Genomic DNA, 21,445 nt, shown 5'->3' on the forward strand with positions numbered 1-21,445 from the left:
ATATTAAAATAAGTCTACATTAAATTACAATATTAAATATGTTTTAAATACAATAAACTAAATGTGTTTAGCTTCTAAACACAAAGGGAACAAAAATAATTCAGAAGAATGCAATACAATTAATGACACCAGATGACAGAACAAGGACTTTAATATGTAAATCCACAAGATGTCAACTCTTAGCAATGTTTACTTTAAGAAGAGGTGGTAGCCTTTTAATTGATGCACAAAACCCATGTTACATAAACGTAGTAAGGTATCTCTCAAGAAAATATTGCTCAGTTCAATTCTCTTTTATGCCATGATCAAAACTCCTTTGGTAGCTCTTTTTCAGAATGAAACACACCAGTATGCAAATCCGGAAAATAAAGAGTCTTGTAAGTATTACCACAAAAAGGTGTCTTCCTTATAGTTGCAATTATCTAACAGATCTACAATGTCTTTCATTCTTTAATTCAAATCAACTTACATATATACAATATGTAACAAAGTACTCACAAAATCCTTAGTCTTTCAAGACAAAAAACTATGCTTTCACAATATCGAGACCGTAAAAGTATTTTTAAAAAAAAGTTTTTGTTTTTTAAAGTGGAGCACACTGTACAGTAGGTTCCCTGTATGTTATCTGAAAGGCAAAACTAAATGTTACGGCAATTACATAAACAGTGATAAACACCAGTTGCCCTAAAATGAGGTAGGGCCTCTTTGACTCAGATCTAGTCTTTGCCACCCAAGACAGCAGAAGTAGTAATAAAATAATAATCCATATTTTAGCTAAATAATCCAACAACTCACTACACACATGAATGCAGTTGTCCTCTTGGCACTTCAAGGATCTCACTTCAAAACCTGATTTATCCAAACCAGACTGAAGTTTATAATCATTTGAAAGAAAATTAATTGAACACAAGTTTAAGGGTTTTCATGGTGCATAATTTCAAAAACTCAGTGTATTTCAACAACACCGCTTATACATAAGTGTTCATCAATTAAGGGTTTTTAAAAAGTTACCCAAGTTGTCACTGTAGCTAAAGAATGCAGCATATAGGGTCTTTATAGATGCAGTTAGGAACACATAAATGAAGAAACCAGACTTGCATCCATCACAGAAGTATTTCTCACACAGGTAATTTTACCTTTCCATCCAACTTCAATGACAGTGTTAAACAAAACTGTAAAACTAAATTTTGAAGAACCCAAAAGAACAAAAGAGTAACTAAAAAAAATGAAAATACGACATTTAAAATTTGTAAGGACTCTTGACCAGGATGGTCAATTAACATGTCATTTTGCTTCTCTTCCACAGCAGTGCATGCAGCTGGTTGAATAATACACATCAACCTGAAATCTGCTAAAAGGAAAGTCTGGAACAGCATAGGTATTCGGTGTCCTGAAGATATATGTGGATGATTTTGGTTTTTATTTTTTGGGTTTGGGCTGTTTTTTTAAGTAAAAGTATTTCCCCTCCATTATGCAACATAGTGGTACTGATTGGGGTTGTCTTTGTCTCTCTCCATATAGTCTCTGTCAATGAGAGATTCAATCCTCTTTTTCAAGTCTCCAGGCTACAAGAAAAGGTGAGATTAGTAAAACAGTTAAAAATATATTTGCATTTATGTTACATTTAAAAAAATAGGATTGCTAATAGCTACATAAGAAAATGCGCCATAGTAAATATCTAAATATAATTTCCTACTGATACTCTGGCTTATTGCTGTTCACACACTCATTTTAATACCTTAATCTTTGGATTTGATTCAGACATATTTCCCATTTCTTACTCTTATGGACCAGCTGAATGGAAAAAATATATTACATATTTTTAGATAATCCTAGGATGGTTTGAAAAACAAAATCAGTTACCTTTACGGGAAATTTCAGTTGATTATACAATTCAGAAACAAGGAGATTATGACCAAGAGTCTTCCTCATCTTCATTATTCGTACAATAGCAGCATCAATCTGATATTGCCTGTCTTGAAATACTCTTTCAGTTGTGCTGACCTGTTCCTCGACCTAAAGAACAATACAACACCACAAATCATACCACCTTTTTTGCTATTTTTTTATCAATTATATTTCTGTAGTTAACCTTTCTAATGCAATGAAACTCATGTGTTCTTATTCCTCTCTGAGACAGATGCATGCATTACTGCATGCTAAGAACTAAGTGATTCTGAAGTGTACTGCTAAAGCAAGCCAAAGATAAAATTAAGGATAATATAAAGAAAAAACATAATGTATGCCTTATTTAAAATCTATTTGATAAATTAAACTAAATCTTAAAAACTCACTTCAGATTTTTGAGAGAACACATAATAGTTTGACAGCCCAAATACAGTAGTCTTCTGTATCAAACTGGTCAACTCCAATTTGACTTTTAGGGATTTTAATATGCAAAGGTGAAAAGGAAACAACTCAATGTTAATTAAAACATGTCACCTTGTGTCAAGAATTGGGATTCAAGTACAGCAAAGACATCCACTGCAAAAACAGGGACAACCCTGACTGTAATAACTCTCTTACCCACTAAATAAAGAAAATAAGTGACATTGTGACATACGATTCATGAGTTCAGTATAGTACCAACACTTCAGCCATACCATGAAAATTTCTAAGATGGACTGAAACATCTACAAAGTCCTATCAGTTTAATATATAGGCATTTAAATTTGCAAGCACAGGAAGGAACTCAAGTTGTTTTGATTTCAGTGAGTTTTAAAATCTTTATTGCCTCTGCGAGTTATCCTGACTACCAAAAAAATTAAATACTTGTTTCCTTTCTCCATATGCAAAAACTATGAGAGGAAATGCAGAGATTCTGTCTCTCCATGTAGGACGTGGATAAACAGTTAACATAAACAGAATGAATGCAAAAAATAAATACATACTGTTTCTTTCATTTGGATTTGGTTGATCTTTATTCTAAACAATTTATGCTTGAAATCACCATTAAAGATGAATTTATCTCCATCTTCTACATCCTTGCCCTTTGGGTTTTTAATCAGTACTCGTGCTTTTCCACAAGCTAAAGACTGCAAGGTTCTTCTTAATTCACTGTCCTCTGTGAAGCAGTTGGACGTATGGGAGAAAGCAAAACAAAACATTAACGTGAAGAGTTTCATGTGATTAATCTAGAAAGAAGATGTTTTGTGAGAAGGCAGAGCTGACAGTTATTATAGTCACAGACTTCCCCCACGATAGGAAAGTAGTAGCGACAAGTGGGTGAGGAAAATTTTATCTAGTAAGATTTAAAGCTAAAAGCATTGGAACAAGTGGATAAAATGAAGTCTAAAACATTCTAATAATTATGTTGCAAAGTCTTGTATCAAGATTTTGCATTAAAACAGCCTCTGCAGTCTCTAGAATACTTTTACTCACAATATAAAATTACCACCAAATGTGTTGGACCTCCTGAACAGAGTTTTAGTCTAAAAATTGAAAGAAAGGTTTTGCAATCTAGTGCTGAAGTACAGTGCAGCCGAGTAAAAGATTATTATTTCTAAAACACTTTAACTTTCACACAGAGTGACCTTTTCCTTTTTTTAAACTTCCAGCTGTTCTGTGATTACTAAAAAAACCTTTAAACCACACTGACTAAACAAGCATTTATGATGTTTCATACTTTTTGGGTGTTTCACCTTTAGTAAATGCAGATTGTTGAGTTGTGTTTTTGTCCAAACACAAGGATGCTGTTAAAAAACACTCAGTATACTCTGGAGCTTTGCTTCTGCCTTGCACGCTAAGTTGCAGGTTACAGTGTGCCAAAGGAAAGGAATCTGCAATTGCCTGTCAATCACTGAAGTAAACACTACAGCTCCTAGAGGCTTTCTTGATAATGAGAAAGGCAGGTAAAAACACGGAGTCTATTTGGACAACACATCTCAAAGAAGCGTGGTTACCAAAGAGAAGGTAACCATTCTTTCTCCGAGTGACAGTTTATGCATTTTCTAACTGCAGTAATGTACTGGAGACAGTCTCATCTCTTTAAAGAGACTGACGATAATTTATTGTAACCATGACTGGAAAACACAAGTTCCAACTATGGCCAGTTAATGCAGATGAAGACAGTGATATCCCAAAGGGGCAGAAATCCACATCATGTTTGGTTTGGCATTTGTTTTTTTTTTTTCTAGTACTGTGGTAATTGCCTACGAGGTACTCTTCTACTTAGCATGAGGAAAATTCATATGAGTATGCCTTTTTGACCCCCCAAAGTATATGTATTTTGTGTTAGATGGCAATGGAATATAGAGATACAATAGACAAAGTTGGAAATGCATGTAGAGACCTGTTGCCTGAACTGTTTCAATACCCTGGGGTTTGATATCCAGATACCCACTTACTTTAAGTGCAAGATGTTCACAAAACTAACTTGTAATACTGTAAACACAACAATGTAGCTAATACTGAAGCTGCATAAATGCATAAGTGTCTGGACAGCAGGACCACAGAATATATCATATTCGCCTCTGTAAAATATATATAGTAGATAATGAATGTACGAAAGATGTATTAAAGAACTGGAACTCTGGCCGTGGCCCTATCCCGTCAGGTGCAGCACTGAACACAAATTGCTAGGTTTTATTTTGTGAAAGCACTTGCTTAAGCAACTGAAAGGTTTAAGTCATACTGTCTTACTGGTTTCTGCCATACTGACTGGTCATTTCTTTATATTAACTGCAGTATGACTCTTGAGTGAAACAAACAAGTGTTTACCTGACTGGCACTATATTCTGCTGTAGTCAGCAGGGAGCTGGGGAGACATGACCGATAGACCTGATGAACTCCCATGGAAGCACTGCTAAAGCTGCTTCAACAGGAGAAGAAGGAGTACCAAATTGCCAAACAACTGGAAAAATAACACTGGAAAATCCCAAATGCTTCACACCTCATTCCAGTACATTATTCATGATGCTTATATACTAAGAGGTCCACAGGAACACATTAAATATCCAGAATATAACTTATGATCACCTTTATGGTGTTCTCAAAAATCAATGTACATGCAAGAAATTGGGGCCTGACTCAATTTGAGTTGATTTGATGTTTGAGAATTAGCGCTTTAAGGCCTGCTATTGATCTTAGGCAGCCAACTCACTTTAAGTTGAGAACAACTACATTATATGTTGTATCGGATCAAAATGTCTGACTCGCCCAACATGGGTTCTTTGACTTGGCTAGTAACAAATGGAGAAGCTAAAAGATCCCTGAATTCTTGTACTGTGAGGGCTAGTGAATTCACTATTCACTGTCTCTAAGCCATTCATAATTCTACAGACTATTTTATTTGCTCCTTTTCACCTCTCTCCAAACTATCATGCCCCAAGTTTAAGAGATGAACTCTCCATCCTCTGCATGGGAACTGTTCGATACGGTCCATATTTCTTCATCTTTCTTTGTCCTTATCTAATTCTATTATACACCTTTAGAGATGGGCTATCCTGAAATTTATGAAGTATCCAAACACAAGCACACAAAGCACAATGATGCTCTCTGCTTTGTTCTCAGTAACTTCCCCAGAAGTTAAGAGTATGCTTCTTGCCCTTCCAATCACTGATGAACTTTCAGTTGATGTTTTCAGGGGACACAATGACTGCACAACTTCATTCCTGAGCAGTCATATCTAGGAAAGCCAATCTCTGAAGTGTGGTTAAGGTTATTTCCCCACTACAGACATCCTGATATTCATCAACACTGGATGCAATTTGATGTCCTAAGTGTTCAACAGTGTGAGATGCTTTTTAAACTTTTTTTAGGAGTTTCAGATTTGAAATTCTGAAGGAACTGGCATCAAATTCTGTCACATCAGTATTCATCATCTTCATATCTTTACTGACTATGTTGAATAATACCTGGGGATTCCAAATAGGAGCTTCCTTTCACTGTGAAAGCTACCCATTCATTTCTACCTGTTGTTTTCTGTCTTTTAATCAATTATTCACCCCGAAGAGGAACTTCCCTCTTAAGCCATGAAAACTTAGTTTATTTTAGAGCTTGTGAGGAGGTCTTATCAAGAACTTGTTAAAACCCAAGTGTACAATTATGATTGTGCATATGCTTGCCGACTCCCTCAAAGAACCTGAAAGGGAAATTATGCATCACATAAATCATGCTGGCTCTTCCCTAATATACACTTATCCATGACCCTATCAGTTCTGTTCTTCCCAATACAGACCTGCTACCCTGCAGTAATCTGCAGAACTACTCCATGAACTTAAAAAATAAATTAAAAAAATAGCATTGCTCTTTTCACTTGCCATTCTTATCGCACCAAGGCTCACTTAAATTATAAACTATTTTCCAGTATTTATATTGGAAAGTTCCTGTAAAGCTTCTGGATGAACACTACCAGTTGGTGGTGGTTTAATTTACTGTCTGATTCACTGATCTGTTCTAAACCCTTTACTGACACTTCAACTTGCACTATTTTATTCTGCCCTATGACATGGGTGTGGCTGGCCACACTCTTCTGCAGTTAACACCAATGTGTGAAGACTGGGTAACACCTCATAATAGGGTCTCAACATAAATACATGTTAGTTAAATAAAAACTGCACAAGGCTTCCACCACCCCCTAGAACAAGCGAGCACATGTGAACACCCAAGTAAAGTAAGCGGTTAGATGCAATCCTTCAGAGTTAAGAGGTTCAGTATCCCTTTCAGTGTTCAGTTTAGAACTGAAGAACAGGCACCCTGGGTCAGAAGGTCCATCTAGCCCAGCATCCTGCCTCTGGCAGCAGCCATGAGCAGGTGAGCATAGGGCAGCATAAGAGCAAAGCTAATGCAACTCCACACTTCCCTGCTTTTCCTCCTCTCCTCATCTTACTGCCCTCTAAGTCTCCGATGACTTAGGGCTCAGAGACTTCCTTAGCCAGAGGTGGTTTCTATGCATTGAGAAACCCTCAGTGCTTTGCTCTTCCCTGAACCTGTCTCCTTGAATGCTGTAAACTTCCAGCTTTTATAACATGCTGTTTAGTTTTTGTTTTAAGCCCTCTAGCTTTTGAGTAAGAAAAATCTCTGTTCACCAATTTCTATTTACCTTTTGGTCTATTTAGTTTAGTCCTAACATTTAGCTAATTCCTTCTAAAGAAGCTGTCCCATGTCTTCCATCTTTATTCCCGTTCTGCCAACTCTTCTTGGACCTACTATGTTATTTTGAGATGGTGGAGGGAGAAGCCTAAAAAACCCTACAGACTTTCTAAAACATTTTAGTGTGCCAGCAGCTTCGCTCCCTTTGAATTTAAATGGAGCCCATCCTTCTTGTACAGGTTCCCCCTGTTTCAAAGACTTTCCTGCTTCCAAATACATCTAGACCCTCTTCCATACGTCATTTTTTCAAGCATACCTTGCAATTCTGCTTGCCTAGCCCTGCATGTGGTGTTTAGAACATTTAGAAATGGTTTCTATGGCAACCCTAATGCCCAGGTTTTGCCCTCCAGGATTTCTACCATGTCCTATGTTATTTGTATCCAGAAGCCAGGACCTCTGGTTCATCCAGATCAGTCTCTGAGAGTCTGGCCGTCAGGACCTCTGCCCTTAGTGGTCAATTCACCAAGCAGCTGCATCACAAATTCAGCTGCTTTTGCTAATAACTGAATCTCTGTTCTTTTCTGCTTCTATCAGGGATACCAGCCTTCAGCAGGGTACCAATGAGCGAAAGGATCATCCATGTAGCAGGAGGCAGGAAGGGTGCAGTGTGGGACCTATTTCCAAGATAATTTCTGTCCATAACGAGTTTCCTCTCCTTTAGAAGTTAGGGAGACGGCTAGATGGGAATGGGACCTCTCTCAAGCAGCTCCAAATGCCTTGTGTAGGTAGAGCCTGAGAAGACAGAGATTTTATGTCATCCATCCTGGCCCCATGGGAACCCCATGGACCATGAACTGTCCTCACTACCTGCATTCCTACACTAGTTTCCCACAGGGGAGAGAAACACTCTCTCCCCTGTGGGAAACACTCCCACAGGGGAGAGACGTGGCACTAGGTGCAATGACATAACAAGATATAGATAGCTCCCAACTATCAATCAGTTCTATCCAGCTGCCTTAAAAACAGTCTACTGAAATCCTTTTTATTGTGCTATAATGGAATGGATTTCCATGCAGCAGATTTTATCTGTTGCTGTCAGGCAGCCAGAATGTAAGCTCCAAGGTACAGCAATACAAGATGAGAAAGCAGGATCTGGGATCAGGCTTGTGTGGACTTATGTTTGTTCTGTAACCATTGTACTCTGAGCTAATGAGCCTCTCCGGACGATCCTGATGCTTATCATTCACACTGGCATGAGTTTTCTTCAGCTCCCTTAGCATTAATGCAGTGGATGACAAAGCAACCTGAAGCTTCGAGGCTGAGAAGTTGGAGCACCTGGGCTGCACTGCCTTCTGCAACGCATCATTCTGCCACAGCTATTCTTGATATGCCCATTTTACAGTACTTTAGTAAATATATTTACAATATTTTAGTACTTGTGTATGTTTATACACAAATACTTTTTCAGCACTTGCTGTATTGGGTTGATCTTAAGATTCAATATGTGGAGGGCTACTGGGTATGACCTGCTGGTTGATGCAGAAGTTCCAGAGAGTAAAGAGATGATAGCATTATCTTTTTTAATGCCAATGGCTGTAACTATTTCAAGGAAGTGTAAAAATTCGAAAGAAATCACCCAAGAGCATAAGAACGCAGAAGGTAGATACTGCGGATGGTTAAAAAGAAAACCTATACTTTTCCCCAGTTTTCTTTGTCCTTTCTGCCTTCAGCTTTCAAGTGCAGAGGGAGACAGCTACAAAGTATACGCCCTACAGGACACTGCTCTTAACAAATCAGACCTATTGTAAATTGGGCACTCCAGCAACAATAATGGAAAACAGGTGGGCAAGCTCTCAGTTCAATTTAAAATACTCTCTTGAATCACCCCAAAATGACAGTATTCTACAACAGATAATTTTCAAAATATAATATTTGAAACTGTAATGGAACAAAAATCTGTACACACAGCAGTCTTTATCACCTCTTGAATTTTAAGAATTGCAGTGATACATTGTTTAAGTCTAACAAGTTGTTAGTAGTACCATACGCTACACAGCTCTTACTATTAATTTTGTGAAGCATCTATTTTATCTACACTAGGAAGTACCAGCAGTGTGTTTTCCTCATCTCTTTTGATGTCTATATGCTATTGGCTCGTCAAGTTTGTCCTAATGATTGTGGCAAATTTCTTAAAATTAGGCCTTTACATACCACATCGTAATTGGCAATCACTCGATGAATAAATTTAAGAATAAAAAAGTATTCTTCCTACCTACTCCAGTAGCCATTTTAATTTCTTCAAAACTGAATTCATCTCCTTCATTAAACATAAGCAACACTAATGTCTGAAAGAGCGATACTTGAAATTCTTTCTTTCCCTAAAAAAAGAAATATCAAATAATTAGAAGTAACATTCAGAGCATTTTCTACTGTCTGACAAGTTACAGAAGCTATATATTCTTTTTTCTAGTTCTAGAAGAAGAGATGTGCATTTTAGAATGCCTAGCACACAGAAGAATCTGCCTGAATGCAGTATCAAGGAAACAAGATATTTTTAAAAACTTTTTTTGCTCCTCTAACAGTAGCAATGCAGCACACAGCAGAAGCTCATTAGAACGGGCTTGTATTTACTTCTCATCATTTACTTCATTTTAATTACAATACATGAAATTCTGGCTTTGCCGCCATCAATAGTGAATCTCTTCATACTTCACCCAAGTTTCATTTTATAGACATGAGTAAACTAATACAAAAGAATTCTTGGCGTTGGATCAAATATGAAAGAAACAAAAGATAATTTTGGTTTACTATGATACGGAGTGACAGCGTTATCAGTAGCAGAATGTTTGTACAAACGGGCAACGAAACAGCAATAACTCAAACTCTTCAGACAGCTGTAAACACTTCTGTCAGTCGACAACTACAAATCTATCCCATCTTACTGTTACATAATGCCTAAACCTCTAAGTTTCATATTCACAATTAGTTCGTAAAAGAGTTCAATTTCTTTTTTTTGGCCTTTGCTCTGGCTCAATTAAGCTGTGTTATTAGCAAGATATTCCATGAGATAAAACAAAACCACATTAAGAAACAATGTGGTTACTTAAGACTTAAATAATTCAACAAGCATTTAAATTTTAACCACAATCATTACATCAGTAACACTCTTCAGTCTCTTTTTGCATCAGTGAAGCATTCTGAAAGTGTCACCAGTATTTCCATGACCAAAACAATTCCATATTAAAAAGATGCTGCATTTTTTTCCTTTCATTAATTTCCTGCTTTATTACAACTTAACTTTATTTGAATGAGCAACAATTCCTATCAAACAAATACAAATGTTACCAAAAGACATCACATTGTTGTCTTCTGTTAGCTAGGTAGTATTTCAGTTTAATTACAAAAAGCCTACCTTCTATACAAAATAACAGTATTGAATTGTGATTGTTTCTCCACGAAAGTGTTACTACCTTTATAAAAAACTACAATACACGACTAGATTCCAAATACTTTACTTAAATTTTATCCCAACAGGCTAAGCACTAAACAAGCAAACTTACTTCCTTAAATTCCGCCTTTAGGACAGCATGCCCTAAAGTGGTCTGCCACTGAAGCTTTCGACCACTGTGCTTTCCCAGGTAAAAGGTTTTAAATACCTCTTGAAGCTTTATCATCTGTAAAGCAAACGGAGAAAAAAGTTTATTAGCGTTATACCAGTGCAGTGATGCCAGATGATTTCACACATGTCATTTCTTTGGTTCTCCCCAACACTGTTTCATAATAAGTGTTTTTGTGTGAAAACCTAAATCCAAAGAGCAAGATTCTGCTCTCAAGTACACTGGTACTATTATGCACAAAAGAAAGCCTCAATTCAAATATCACTTTTAATTCCCCCTCTCCTTTTTTTTGTCTGTTTGTTTGTTTGTTTTAAATAAAAATAAAATAAACCCTCTGTAAAGGGTTTTAAACCTCAAAAATAAATACTGGTTTGAATCTGACCAAGAAACCACAGGACAAAAAGCATACATCTCACACCTATACGCTATTACCATCTCCTCCCAAGTTCTTCCTTTAGTTTGTCCCATGCAGATGGAAGTCTGATTCCAGTACTTTATACCCTCTTATTTCCAAGTAAGGGGTTTTTACCCCTCCATTTTCATGACGTGTTGCTCAGGTTGGATCCTTCTGAAGTTGTCTGCTACTGAAGAAACGATGCCACAGGAGCAAGAGCACAAAAGCTTCCACATCATCTGAACTGAATGGGAACCTTGCTACCACCTTTGGCCTCTGAAGTGCTTCCCACATTTCAGATCAAGCAAGGTTATCGCAGGAAATAGTGTTATCCCACAAGCCGGGTAAAAAATGTCACACTTGTGGGATAACAATAGGACTCCAAATACATATTTCTACTTAAATCGCTACTGATAGGAGCTTTACAAAAATCTCCCAACTTGGAAGCAATCTTTTTTCAGGCAAATGCCATTTAAATGCAGGGGCTAGTTTTGTGAGACACATTGCAGGGAATAGAGGAAGGATCTTGCAGAAAAAAAGAATGTGCAGTAATATAACTGTTGGCTAGATCAAAATGCATAACCAATGTAGTTAGATTGACTAAATTAAGGTAAACTGTCCAGTTTTAAACTTTTAAGTGCTTGATGCCAATGTTAAATAGGACACTGATTTTAATACTAATTTTAGATTATTATTATTATTATTATTAAAAAGGTGAAAAAACCATATTAAGTTAAACCATCACCGCAAAAAAGTAGATTTTATCCACTACGTTTTATTTTTTTCAATTTTGGAATCATTAAAATGAGATAAACCTCTTAAATATCCAGCAGAAAAAACATTAAATGAAAGCATTAGTTCACCCAATGATAGTGATTATGATTCCACTCCATAAAGTGCATTTAGAAGGAGAATTCAAACACTAACCTCTGAATTTAAGTGGACTTCCATAGGTGTGTAAGTTGGCCAATACCCCATAGTCAATATATTTACTGTCAGGTCTATATTTCCTGGGTCACTTTGGTTCTGCATATACTAAAATACAAGACACAAAGAATCATTCAAGTATAGTGTTTGCATGCTAAATTAGAAAATATATACACTTAAATTAGAAATTTAAACTTGGTAGAATAACAATAAATTTCTACAGGCCACATCCTTGGTTAGACATGCTCTACCATGATTTTGAATTTCATGACTATTTATTGCTCCAGTCCCCAGTTTCAAAGCACAGCAAGTGGTTGGAAGTAAAAAGAAAAGTACAACGTGCCTTTAAATATCTTACACCACTGTCTTTACAGGGTATTAAGGTCAAAGGAACTTCAATCACACACAAATAAAGCAAAATAAAAGCTTTTGATCAGAAGCCAGGGCAAAAACTTAAGATAGAAAGGATCCCCTGGGACTTCCACACGTCTGTTAGACCACACATTTTCTTATAATTTGATCATAGCGTCAGTCAAGCCAGGCTGCAAAGTCTGGGACAGAAAAGTCACTAGAGTATTTTATTACAGGAGCAGGTGTCCTGGGTCAGATCTCTTCCCCAGCGTCCTGTCTTCAATAAGGCCCCAAAACAGGTATCCAGGGAGAAGTGCAATAACAGGGTGAGCATACACAGTATTTCCTCCAAGCACTCCCTTGGTCACCAACAGGTTGGAAGCTTTGGGGCTGAGACATACATGGTTTCCGAGCACTTAGCAACCTTCAGGGAGTTTCTCTGGTATGGGTCATTCACAAAGAATTCATGAGAGCAGCAACAGTTTACAGAATGAAGGGGTATGGACTTTAAAGGATGTCAGACAACTAAATTACTATGTGGTATTTAGACTGTAATTTACTTAAAAAGGAATCAAATAAAACTGTAAAATAAGATTATCTCTGAATAGATATACAATAAATAAATTCACTTCCATAAATAGAACTATAAATAGACTCTGTTACTATGATCAGGACCTGTTCAAAAGCTGTTTCATTTTATTTCAGCTTAATCCAAGGTATAACACCATTAAGTGCTTCCCCATCACTACTGAAGATTTAGCTCACAAACAGAAGCTAAATGTACCTGCTTAAACTGAACCATGACATCTTTTGACAGTTCCATGTCCTTGAACATGCCCTCCAGTTTGCTGGTAAAAGCAGCGCCACATTCTGTCACATGAATTAAAGCAAAGATCCCATGATTACAAAGAAGTGCAGAACAAGCAATGAAGGTTTAACCTGAGACAGCTGAGCCAGATTTGCCAGGGTCCAGAGCACCCACAACTAGGTACATGTTTTAAGGATTTTGCTCCTCTCTAGGTACATTAAATGAACCAGTCACATATCTAAGAGGTCAGCCCAATAGTTCCCACTGACCACAATGAAAGCTGTGATATGCTCAGCTATTACTTAAAATCTGGCTCGTCACTTCTTAAAGCATGAGAAAATAAGGATTCCAATTTACATGCCAAAAAGTAATAAAAATTTAACACATCTGAAGGTGCCTACCATGTTTAAGCTTTGACAGCATGGACTTCTCAGCATCTACTGATGCACTTTTCCCAACCAGTAGTCTTTTGGCCAAGTCTTTCTTATAAAATGCCTCAAACACATCTTTACCTGCACGAAAATTGAAACAAAAATAAAATACAACTGACATCATACATTCTATTTGTATCATTGCACTTCAGGTTTGTGACACAAGCCTTTCTCATGACGTGCTGATCAACAGAACAATATTCACTACACAACAGCGAAGAAAAATATGTAGACAACTTTTTCTTTTTATATTTTAATTATTTTCTTAACATATTTTGCAAAATTTTCACTTCTTTCTTTTTTCCCGCAAGAATATGGGCTGCCTTGTATTTCTCACTGGATCAGCTACAAATCACATGAAATTATTCTGGGGTCCAGAAGAACATTCTCCCTCAAGTGGTCTGATTTGTTAAAATTGAAAAAAGAAAAAGTGTTCCTATGTATTAAAGAAATAATCTTTAAAAGCCTGTGGTGAAAAAAAATTGACCTAAGTCTTCTCACTTGGTTTGCCAATAGCCTTTTGAAACAAAGAAGTCATACAGGCACCCACAAACTTTCACACCTTAAACCAGAGCTTCCGCAAATCTTTTCTATTGATAGCGCAAAGATATCAGCAAGTTGTTTCACTTTTAAGAGGAAGAAATTCACTGTAACTCAAGGCACTATTTGCGCTGACTACAGTAGCCCCTCCTAATTCCTCGCAAACACCTTCCGATGTAGCAATTCCTCTCATACTCTTCCTTCTTCATCCTGCCCTCTGGTAAAGTGCTGTTTCATGAAACAGCATCAAGATGCTATTGAAAAGCCCAATGCCCAGAACCTAACTACTAATTATCATCTGCTCTTACACTTACACTAGATAGCTCAAAATGAATTTGCACTTTTAGCTCAGTACTACAAAAAAATATTAAGAGAAAAAGAGTTGATCAAAGTTTCAGATTAACCGAAGTTAATCTCTTAGGCTGACAAGTTGCCAGTGATACTGTTTTCATTCACCAGTCATATTACTTTATGACTAGTTTCTTGTCTGCTTTCCCATTATATTGTACTTGTTTTGGATTTTATGAGGAAAGAACCCCACGGAAAGAACCCCACAGATCTCAGAACAAACTAATACAGAATTGGGTAGTTCCTGCTTATTCCACCCCAGCCCAGCATACACATCCCACTTCCCTCAAAACAGTGACCATGCATCTCTGTTAGACTCAACCACGTATTTTTTCTGATACCCAACCTAGCAAAAAAAAAAATTCTCCTATCACGTTAGGAGCACAGGGTTTTGCTCACATAGGGACATACATTAGGGAAGTGCATTTCAAAGGCAGTAAAACACAGCAATAACATTTTCTCCCATCATTCTGAGCGCTCCTCTGTGTCCATTCTCAGCCACAATGAGAAGAGACAAGTCATTAGTTGCTGGGTTTTCATGTACTTTGCACCGATGACATACTGAGGTGGCCAGGGAAGAGAAAATCTGTACTAACCTTTCTGTTCCCTGTCATTAGACGAGAGGTAGTGGTTACAGATATGGTTAATTTATGTGAAAAAAAACTTCCACCAACAGCTCTAACTCTTAGGTCTCCACTCACAGACTGTAAAAGGTCTGTAACTTGCCAGTCTCCATAGAACAAGTTTGTCCTCCCTGGTGTATTTATTGTGCTCCTTCAGATGTAAGGCAACCTGAATTTAAGACCAAGTCGGCCAGAAGTTCATGCTAAAAAAGATCTCTTACATTCAGAGGAATGCAATTCTGCTAGTAGCAAGGAAAACAGTTTTAATTGCATCAACTGTGAACCGGTATTTCTTACCATGAATGAATCTAAATATGATCATGATTTTATCAAGGATTCTTTCCAGCTCTTCATCTGTTGCTTCTTTATTACCAGCTCTTAACTTGGAATCCACATATTTTGCTACAAATAAATAAAACAGTTTAACAGCTTTAAAAAAAAAATATCTAAAATAACCAACGTGTCTCCCACTTGAAATATTACTATATGTTAAATGTTACTATATGTTAAGATTTAGGATAAGCGTTAAATTTTCTGTTTTCCCTTTTCCCATCCCTATGGTCAGTGGAATGATAGAGCCCTACTGTACTACTGCCATAATGGAAAAATATCACAAAAAGGAACCATCCAAGAAAAAAAAAATGAATACAGTATAATAATTAAAATTAACACATTAGAAATTCCCACATTTTGTGTTATAGTGATAGCAAGCACATTACTTGTTGAATGACAATGTTTTGAAAGTGTACAATGCATATGAATGTATTTTATGAGAAACAGAAACAAACAACACAGAGGACTATATTTTTGTAGACCTTTACCATGTCCCTCATGCTCCTGGGTAGGAGCACACCAAAATTTAAATAGAAGCAATGCTTTCAAGTTAGTAGCTTCAGAATGCCAGAAATAAGGTTAGCCATGAGTTTAGCTAAGTGTTTATTAAGACACATTATTATCCTTATAAAACCGTCTGTGTAAGAAGGAACCCTTTGCAGGAGCTGAAACACCACAGTTCACAAATGACAGCAGTCTGTATCATGCCTTTAACCTGTATCACCAGGTTGTACAATTTGTCCTACATAAAGCTGGTTTTAGAAGGAAGCCACAAAATACCTTGAATAAAGGCAAAAGAATGTACAGAGGAAAAACAAACAAGCAAGGAGCGGGATCCTCTCCTGGTGTAAAATGCCACGGCTCCAGTTTTGCTGCAGGCAAAACAGTCAGAACAGCTTTTGCCAGATCAGGGATAAACTCAATAATAGTATTTTTAAGATGTTTTTATTATTTTTCCCCTTAAGGAGCACTAGGTCCCCCTTCCAGGTAATAAAATTTTTTTCTCTATTAAAACTCCTTGTACCTGAAGGCTTTAAAATTGTTCTCCCAACTTCAGCCTTCAAGGCAGATAGATGGGCTGTACTTAGTCCTTTCTGAGAGATCCATAACATCCAAAGAACTCCTCTACTACCAATTAAAAACAGTTCCCTTTTTTTTGCACAGCTACTCTTCCCCCTAACCATTTAACTCCACTCGTAGCATCAGCATTACGCTCTCTGAGCAGTTGTTAGCACCAGGCACCGTGCAGGAAGCAGAGCGCAGGGACAGCAGAAGTTGGCATGCTCCGACAGGACACTGCGTGCACGCCTAACAGCACACCCAAGCTTTTTGAACCCGCAACGCTCCCAGGTTAACTTTTATCTCTTATCCCAAAACCAAGTCTCCCAAAGGAGAATGCATACTGCGTCACTATTGCACTAGCACACTCAGCAGCATTATCTTATCATGCTTTCTATAGATCTTTGAAATATTTTACAGAAAAATATTTGTGTACCTATCAATTCTGCAGGCTTATTTGGTCTCTTGTTGATAAATGTTTCAAAGGACTCCTTCATCAAGTTTATAAATTTTTCATTTTTCTGAAAGCACACTTCTATGATATGGTCCACTTTATCCTTAAAATCTAGTAGCTCTTGCACCATATCCTTGTCCTTTTCAGGATTAACCACTATTGTTGTCCCAAAGTTCTGTAAAACAAACACTTTTGATAATAAAATACTTTAGAGCACTACCTATCTCCCCCAACAGACACATTCACCCTTATAAAATTCATCATTAGAAAGAATATATATATTTTTTTTTTTTACAGAGCTACTTCTGTGACTTCAAGTTTTTTAAAAATGAGATGCATTGAAATTTAAAATAAAAACCCAGACACACATTAATGGATTTCAAACATTAGTGTTTGATTTAAAGATTATATACATTTAAGACAAAAGCTAAAAAAAACAAAACCAAAAAACAAAGAAACAAACCACAGTAGACATGACTGTATGATGTGCAAGTTTACAGTTAGATACAGAACTACATGATTCATGTAAAAGAAATTATATGGAAACTGCCTCAGAAATGTTAAGTGTAATGGGAAACTTTGCACTATTTTTCTTAAATCCACTAGAGAGCTCTATTGATGGAACAGGTGGCAAAAATTCAACCACTGTTCATCACTCCAAGGCTTCTCTTTCAGCAAGGGCTTAAAAGCAAAAAAACCTAGCTGATAATTACTTGCAATAAAACAAAGCTTTCCCATTCGCAAGAAGCAGACACAGACTTGACTTTCTTTTCTTGTTCCTACGTTTATTATCTTAAAGTTAGAGATACAATACCATTTGCCTAGTGAACCAAAATATCCTGTAAGGGAGGATTTTAAACTATCGGACAATTTCCAATTGCTTAGTAACACTGATCAGCACCCTAGACAGAGTGACCAGTCCAAGGTGAGAAAGAGGAACATCTGTGCAGTAACAGCAGAACAGTATTCAGTTGGTGTATTTTCATCAACTGAAGTATGTCAGCCACAACAACAGTCAAAAAGAGATGGGGAAATCCCTCTCAAACCTCAGAATTTCCACTTCAATATCTAATTATCCACTGATCTTTCATTAAGATCTTTCTCAAGTAACATTTCAGAGTGAAGCAAGACAAACACAAGGCTGCCCAAGGTCCTTATATTCAATATGTATATCACAGAATCACAGAACGGTTTGGGTTGGAAGGGACCTCTGAAGATCATCTAGTCCATCATATCTTACACTTAGCACAATTTCCCCTTATTAACACAGCATTTGGACATCTCACAGTCTCTACCAGTTACATTCATAAATTGCAGGCCATTCCCTCCATTCTGCAGATGGCAAACCGAGATACAGAAAGCTAAGTGGCACCTCTGAAATCATAAAAAGGTGACTACAGCAGAGCACAGACCTTCACCCCAGTAATTTGGCACACCCTCCATGCTTTTTCTTACACTGGCTCACAAGATAAAAGTTAAGTTCCTGAAGCCTCACTTTAATGCATTCTGTCATACAGAATGTTTGAAAGGAGGAGATTTACTGACACTATAGAAAATGGTTTCTAGCTTTTTGAGTCTGTAAAAAAATTTCTTAAAAACAAAGCCATAAAAGGTCTGATTCTGTGAGACATAAGGTATGATGCTGTCAAAGGAGAGGTTCTGGTCCTCCTTCCCTTATTTTCCTACCTGTCCCGAACTCCTGCTTCTTTCCTTGGGGCAGCACCAGGACTTTTCTGTAAGCCTCTTTAGCTTACTAAACCTGGCATAAAACTGACCTTGCCCAGGTACTGTTGTGTTAAAACAGATCACAAAAGAGTCTATAGAGTGGCAAGGCAGCACAAGGATTAAGTCAGGAGCGTCATCTGGGAGCAAGGAAGAAGAAAGGTATTCCTTCTCGGCCAAAGCAAGCTGTTCAATTGGCCCAGCTGCCTATGGATCCACGGACTGCACACGGGGACACTGGACAACAACCTGTGGAGCAAACTCCACCTCGGTGCTGGGGGCAGAGGGAAGACTATGTCCCACACGTGTAGGCTGGGCACTGGTGCGCCATGCAGAACTCCAGACATGGGTGTGCGGGAAAGGTACCTCTGGAATGAACTGATGTGGTGCACTTAGTCCTGAAGGTTGATGAACACATGGGCAATTTAGGAGAGAACTACCAGATTGGGAATTATCAGCTCTGGAGAGAAGTATCTTCTGTGAAGCCTTCCTCCTTTCATCTTGCAAGAGCACTAGAGTGCAAGTTCTCTGGGGCAGCGTACTACATGCATATTACACCTAGCAAAACAAACCTGAAGCATCTAAATATTACTTTGATGATGGACTGTTTTCAAGAGGAGTATTCTGTTCAAAATAGCTTAAACATTCATCAGCATTGCTGTAGGTTGGTTACATGTAGCACTGCGAACCTGCAGTACAGTAGCTACATTCTGATGTTCCACTGAGTTTGTAGATATGATAGCTGAGTGTATTTGTAGCAAAACACAACACGTAGTACAATCCAGCATATTCTAAACACATGTGCATGTGGCTCTATTTAAAAGCAAAACAAACCAAAATAACTTCTTGTATAATGTTCAAACCTATAAGGAAAGCAATTTCCAAGCAGAAATTTAAAACCAAAACTTAGGTGTTGCTGTTTCTCATCATGTCACTGTTACTGGGGGGGAAGCATTAACAGCCCTTCCCATATTTGCTTAAAACGTAATTTTGATGCATATGCCTACATGATATTATTCTTGGTTTTGATAGAAAAAAATACATGCTAGCAACATAAATTTTGACACTAGTAAGAGATCTTTGAAATACCTTGATGTATTCACTCCAATGCTGCAAAAGGATCTGCTGCCCACCTTTTACCCGGCTGAACAGCTGGTATGTCTGGGTCAAATCTGATATTCTATTTTCATCGAGCAGGTTATCAAGTCCTAAAAAAATAAAATTAGAAGAAAGCAAATTTGAACACAGTTGAATAAATACAGTTGGAAAGATATTAGAAAAATCTCTATGAAATACATCAAAAGACAAGACTCTCCATTGTGCTTAAAAAGTATGAACTTCTTAAGACTAAATTTCTGAAAGCGAGTGATATGTTCAGGGTTAACATGTCCCCTTGTTTAAACTGGCTGAAATGATTCATGGTATAATATTTTCAAACTATGTCAACTAAGTATTTTCCCAACAAGGTGTTGACTGTAAGCCTTTTGCAGAACATTTACGAACAGTGCTTGATATGAAGGGTACAGTTTTATCAAGAGATATCATAGAACCTCTAAAGACTGTCAGAAAACAGTAAGTTAAGTAAACTGCCCCAAATTTAAAGATAAATACTTTGCAAGATTTTTTTCTGTGGAGCATGGTGAGCCACCTTTATAGATTAAGAACGTGCTATGAATCAATTCACTCTACATGAGACTAGACCTTGGACTAATGAATAGAGAAGTGAAGCTCAAGGCAAAACATGAAGCATAATAACTACATACGCATTTTTACATTTGAGAATATGATGAATATATTCCCGGTGTAATCAGAGATACATTGTCTGGTGTTGGTGACAGAGGCTTTAGTAATATAGGAGGTTAGCATCAAAGATTTATGACATTTTTTAAAATCCAGAGAGCTTGATTTTACACAGGTTGACAATTCATAACATCAGTGTAGCTGACACTGTACAACTGTCCTACTTCACAAAATATACTTCATTAATTCCAATTTTTAAATGGTATTAGATAACAAAGGATTTTCAATCACTACTGAATTATCCCATTTCTACTATATTCTTCATCTTAAAAATACTTCCACTGTGTATTATAACTTACATGTTCAGAAAAGCAACCAATATTCAAGAATCATGTCAGGTAAACTTTTGCATGATATTTTGAGATTTCCTAAACTTTGAGATATGCCTAAACTTTTGAGATATCAGAAGAATGGACATACTTTAAAAGTATGTAAGATGACAGATTACAAAGTCTTGAATACATGTGACTGGTGTTCTTTTGGCACTGAAGAGGGAATTAAGAAATGCCCATTCCATCACATCCAAGCATCACCTCCTATTCATTTAGAGACACCAATACCCTAACTGCTTTATTATAACCTGGATTATAAAGATTAACCTTCCCTCTTCCTCTGGCATATGAGCTGTGTGACTGAAATAATTATTTTCTCACACACTTGACAAATGAAAAAAGACATCTAGGAAAGGCCTCTGAGACAAGGCTTCACACAACTTCCAGAAAGCACTACCACAGCCTTGGAAAAACTTATACTCACAATGAAAAAAAACCACCAATATCTAGTCAATGGCAGTTGTAATAATAGAAGAAAAAAAGCTTCTTACACATACCCTGCATCTGTAAGCTTCTTCCCCCCCTGTATCAAACTGACTACATTGCATGCCTTCTCCTAAGGAACAAAACCTACAAAAGGCAGTATCTTCTTCTACTTGCATGGAATACTAGGATGTTATACGAAAATTACAATGTGCCCTGGATCAAATGAATGCAGAAATTTATGTAAGTCA

At 37.1% G+C, this 21,445-nt stretch overlaps 1 protein-coding gene across 1 annotated transcript in view; it reads right to left on the reverse strand.

The window, feature by feature from the left end:
- Positions 1-21,445, reverse strand: part of CUL4A (cullin 4A) — a 40,959-nt gene continuing 19,514 nt past the window's right edge. Inside the window, exons 10-20 of the mRNA XM_072849849.1 lie at positions 19,729-19,847; positions 16,900-17,092; positions 15,369-15,473; positions 13,531-13,641; positions 13,106-13,191; positions 11,971-12,078; positions 10,593-10,706; positions 9,305-9,410; positions 2,892-3,064; positions 1,864-2,016; positions 1-1,565 (exon numbers count right to left, since the gene is read on the reverse strand). Coding sequence (XP_072705950.1) covers positions 1,470-1,565; positions 1,864-2,016; positions 2,892-3,064; positions 9,305-9,410; positions 10,593-10,706; positions 11,971-12,078; positions 13,106-13,191; positions 13,531-13,641; positions 15,369-15,473; positions 16,900-17,092; positions 19,729-19,847 — 1,364 coding nt within the window. The 3' untranslated portion in view covers positions 1-1,469. The remainder of the gene's footprint in view (positions 1,566-1,863; positions 2,017-2,891; positions 3,065-9,304; positions 9,411-10,592; positions 10,707-11,970; positions 12,079-13,105; positions 13,192-13,530; positions 13,642-15,368; positions 15,474-16,899; positions 17,093-19,728; positions 19,848-21,445) is intronic.

The sequence above is a fragment of the Ciconia boyciana genome, chromosome 1 (genome assembly GCF_034638445.1).
Source record: "Ciconia boyciana chromosome 1, ASM3463844v1, whole genome shotgun sequence".
Lineage (NCBI taxonomy): Eukaryota > Metazoa > Chordata > Aves > Ciconiiformes > Ciconiidae > Ciconia > Ciconia boyciana.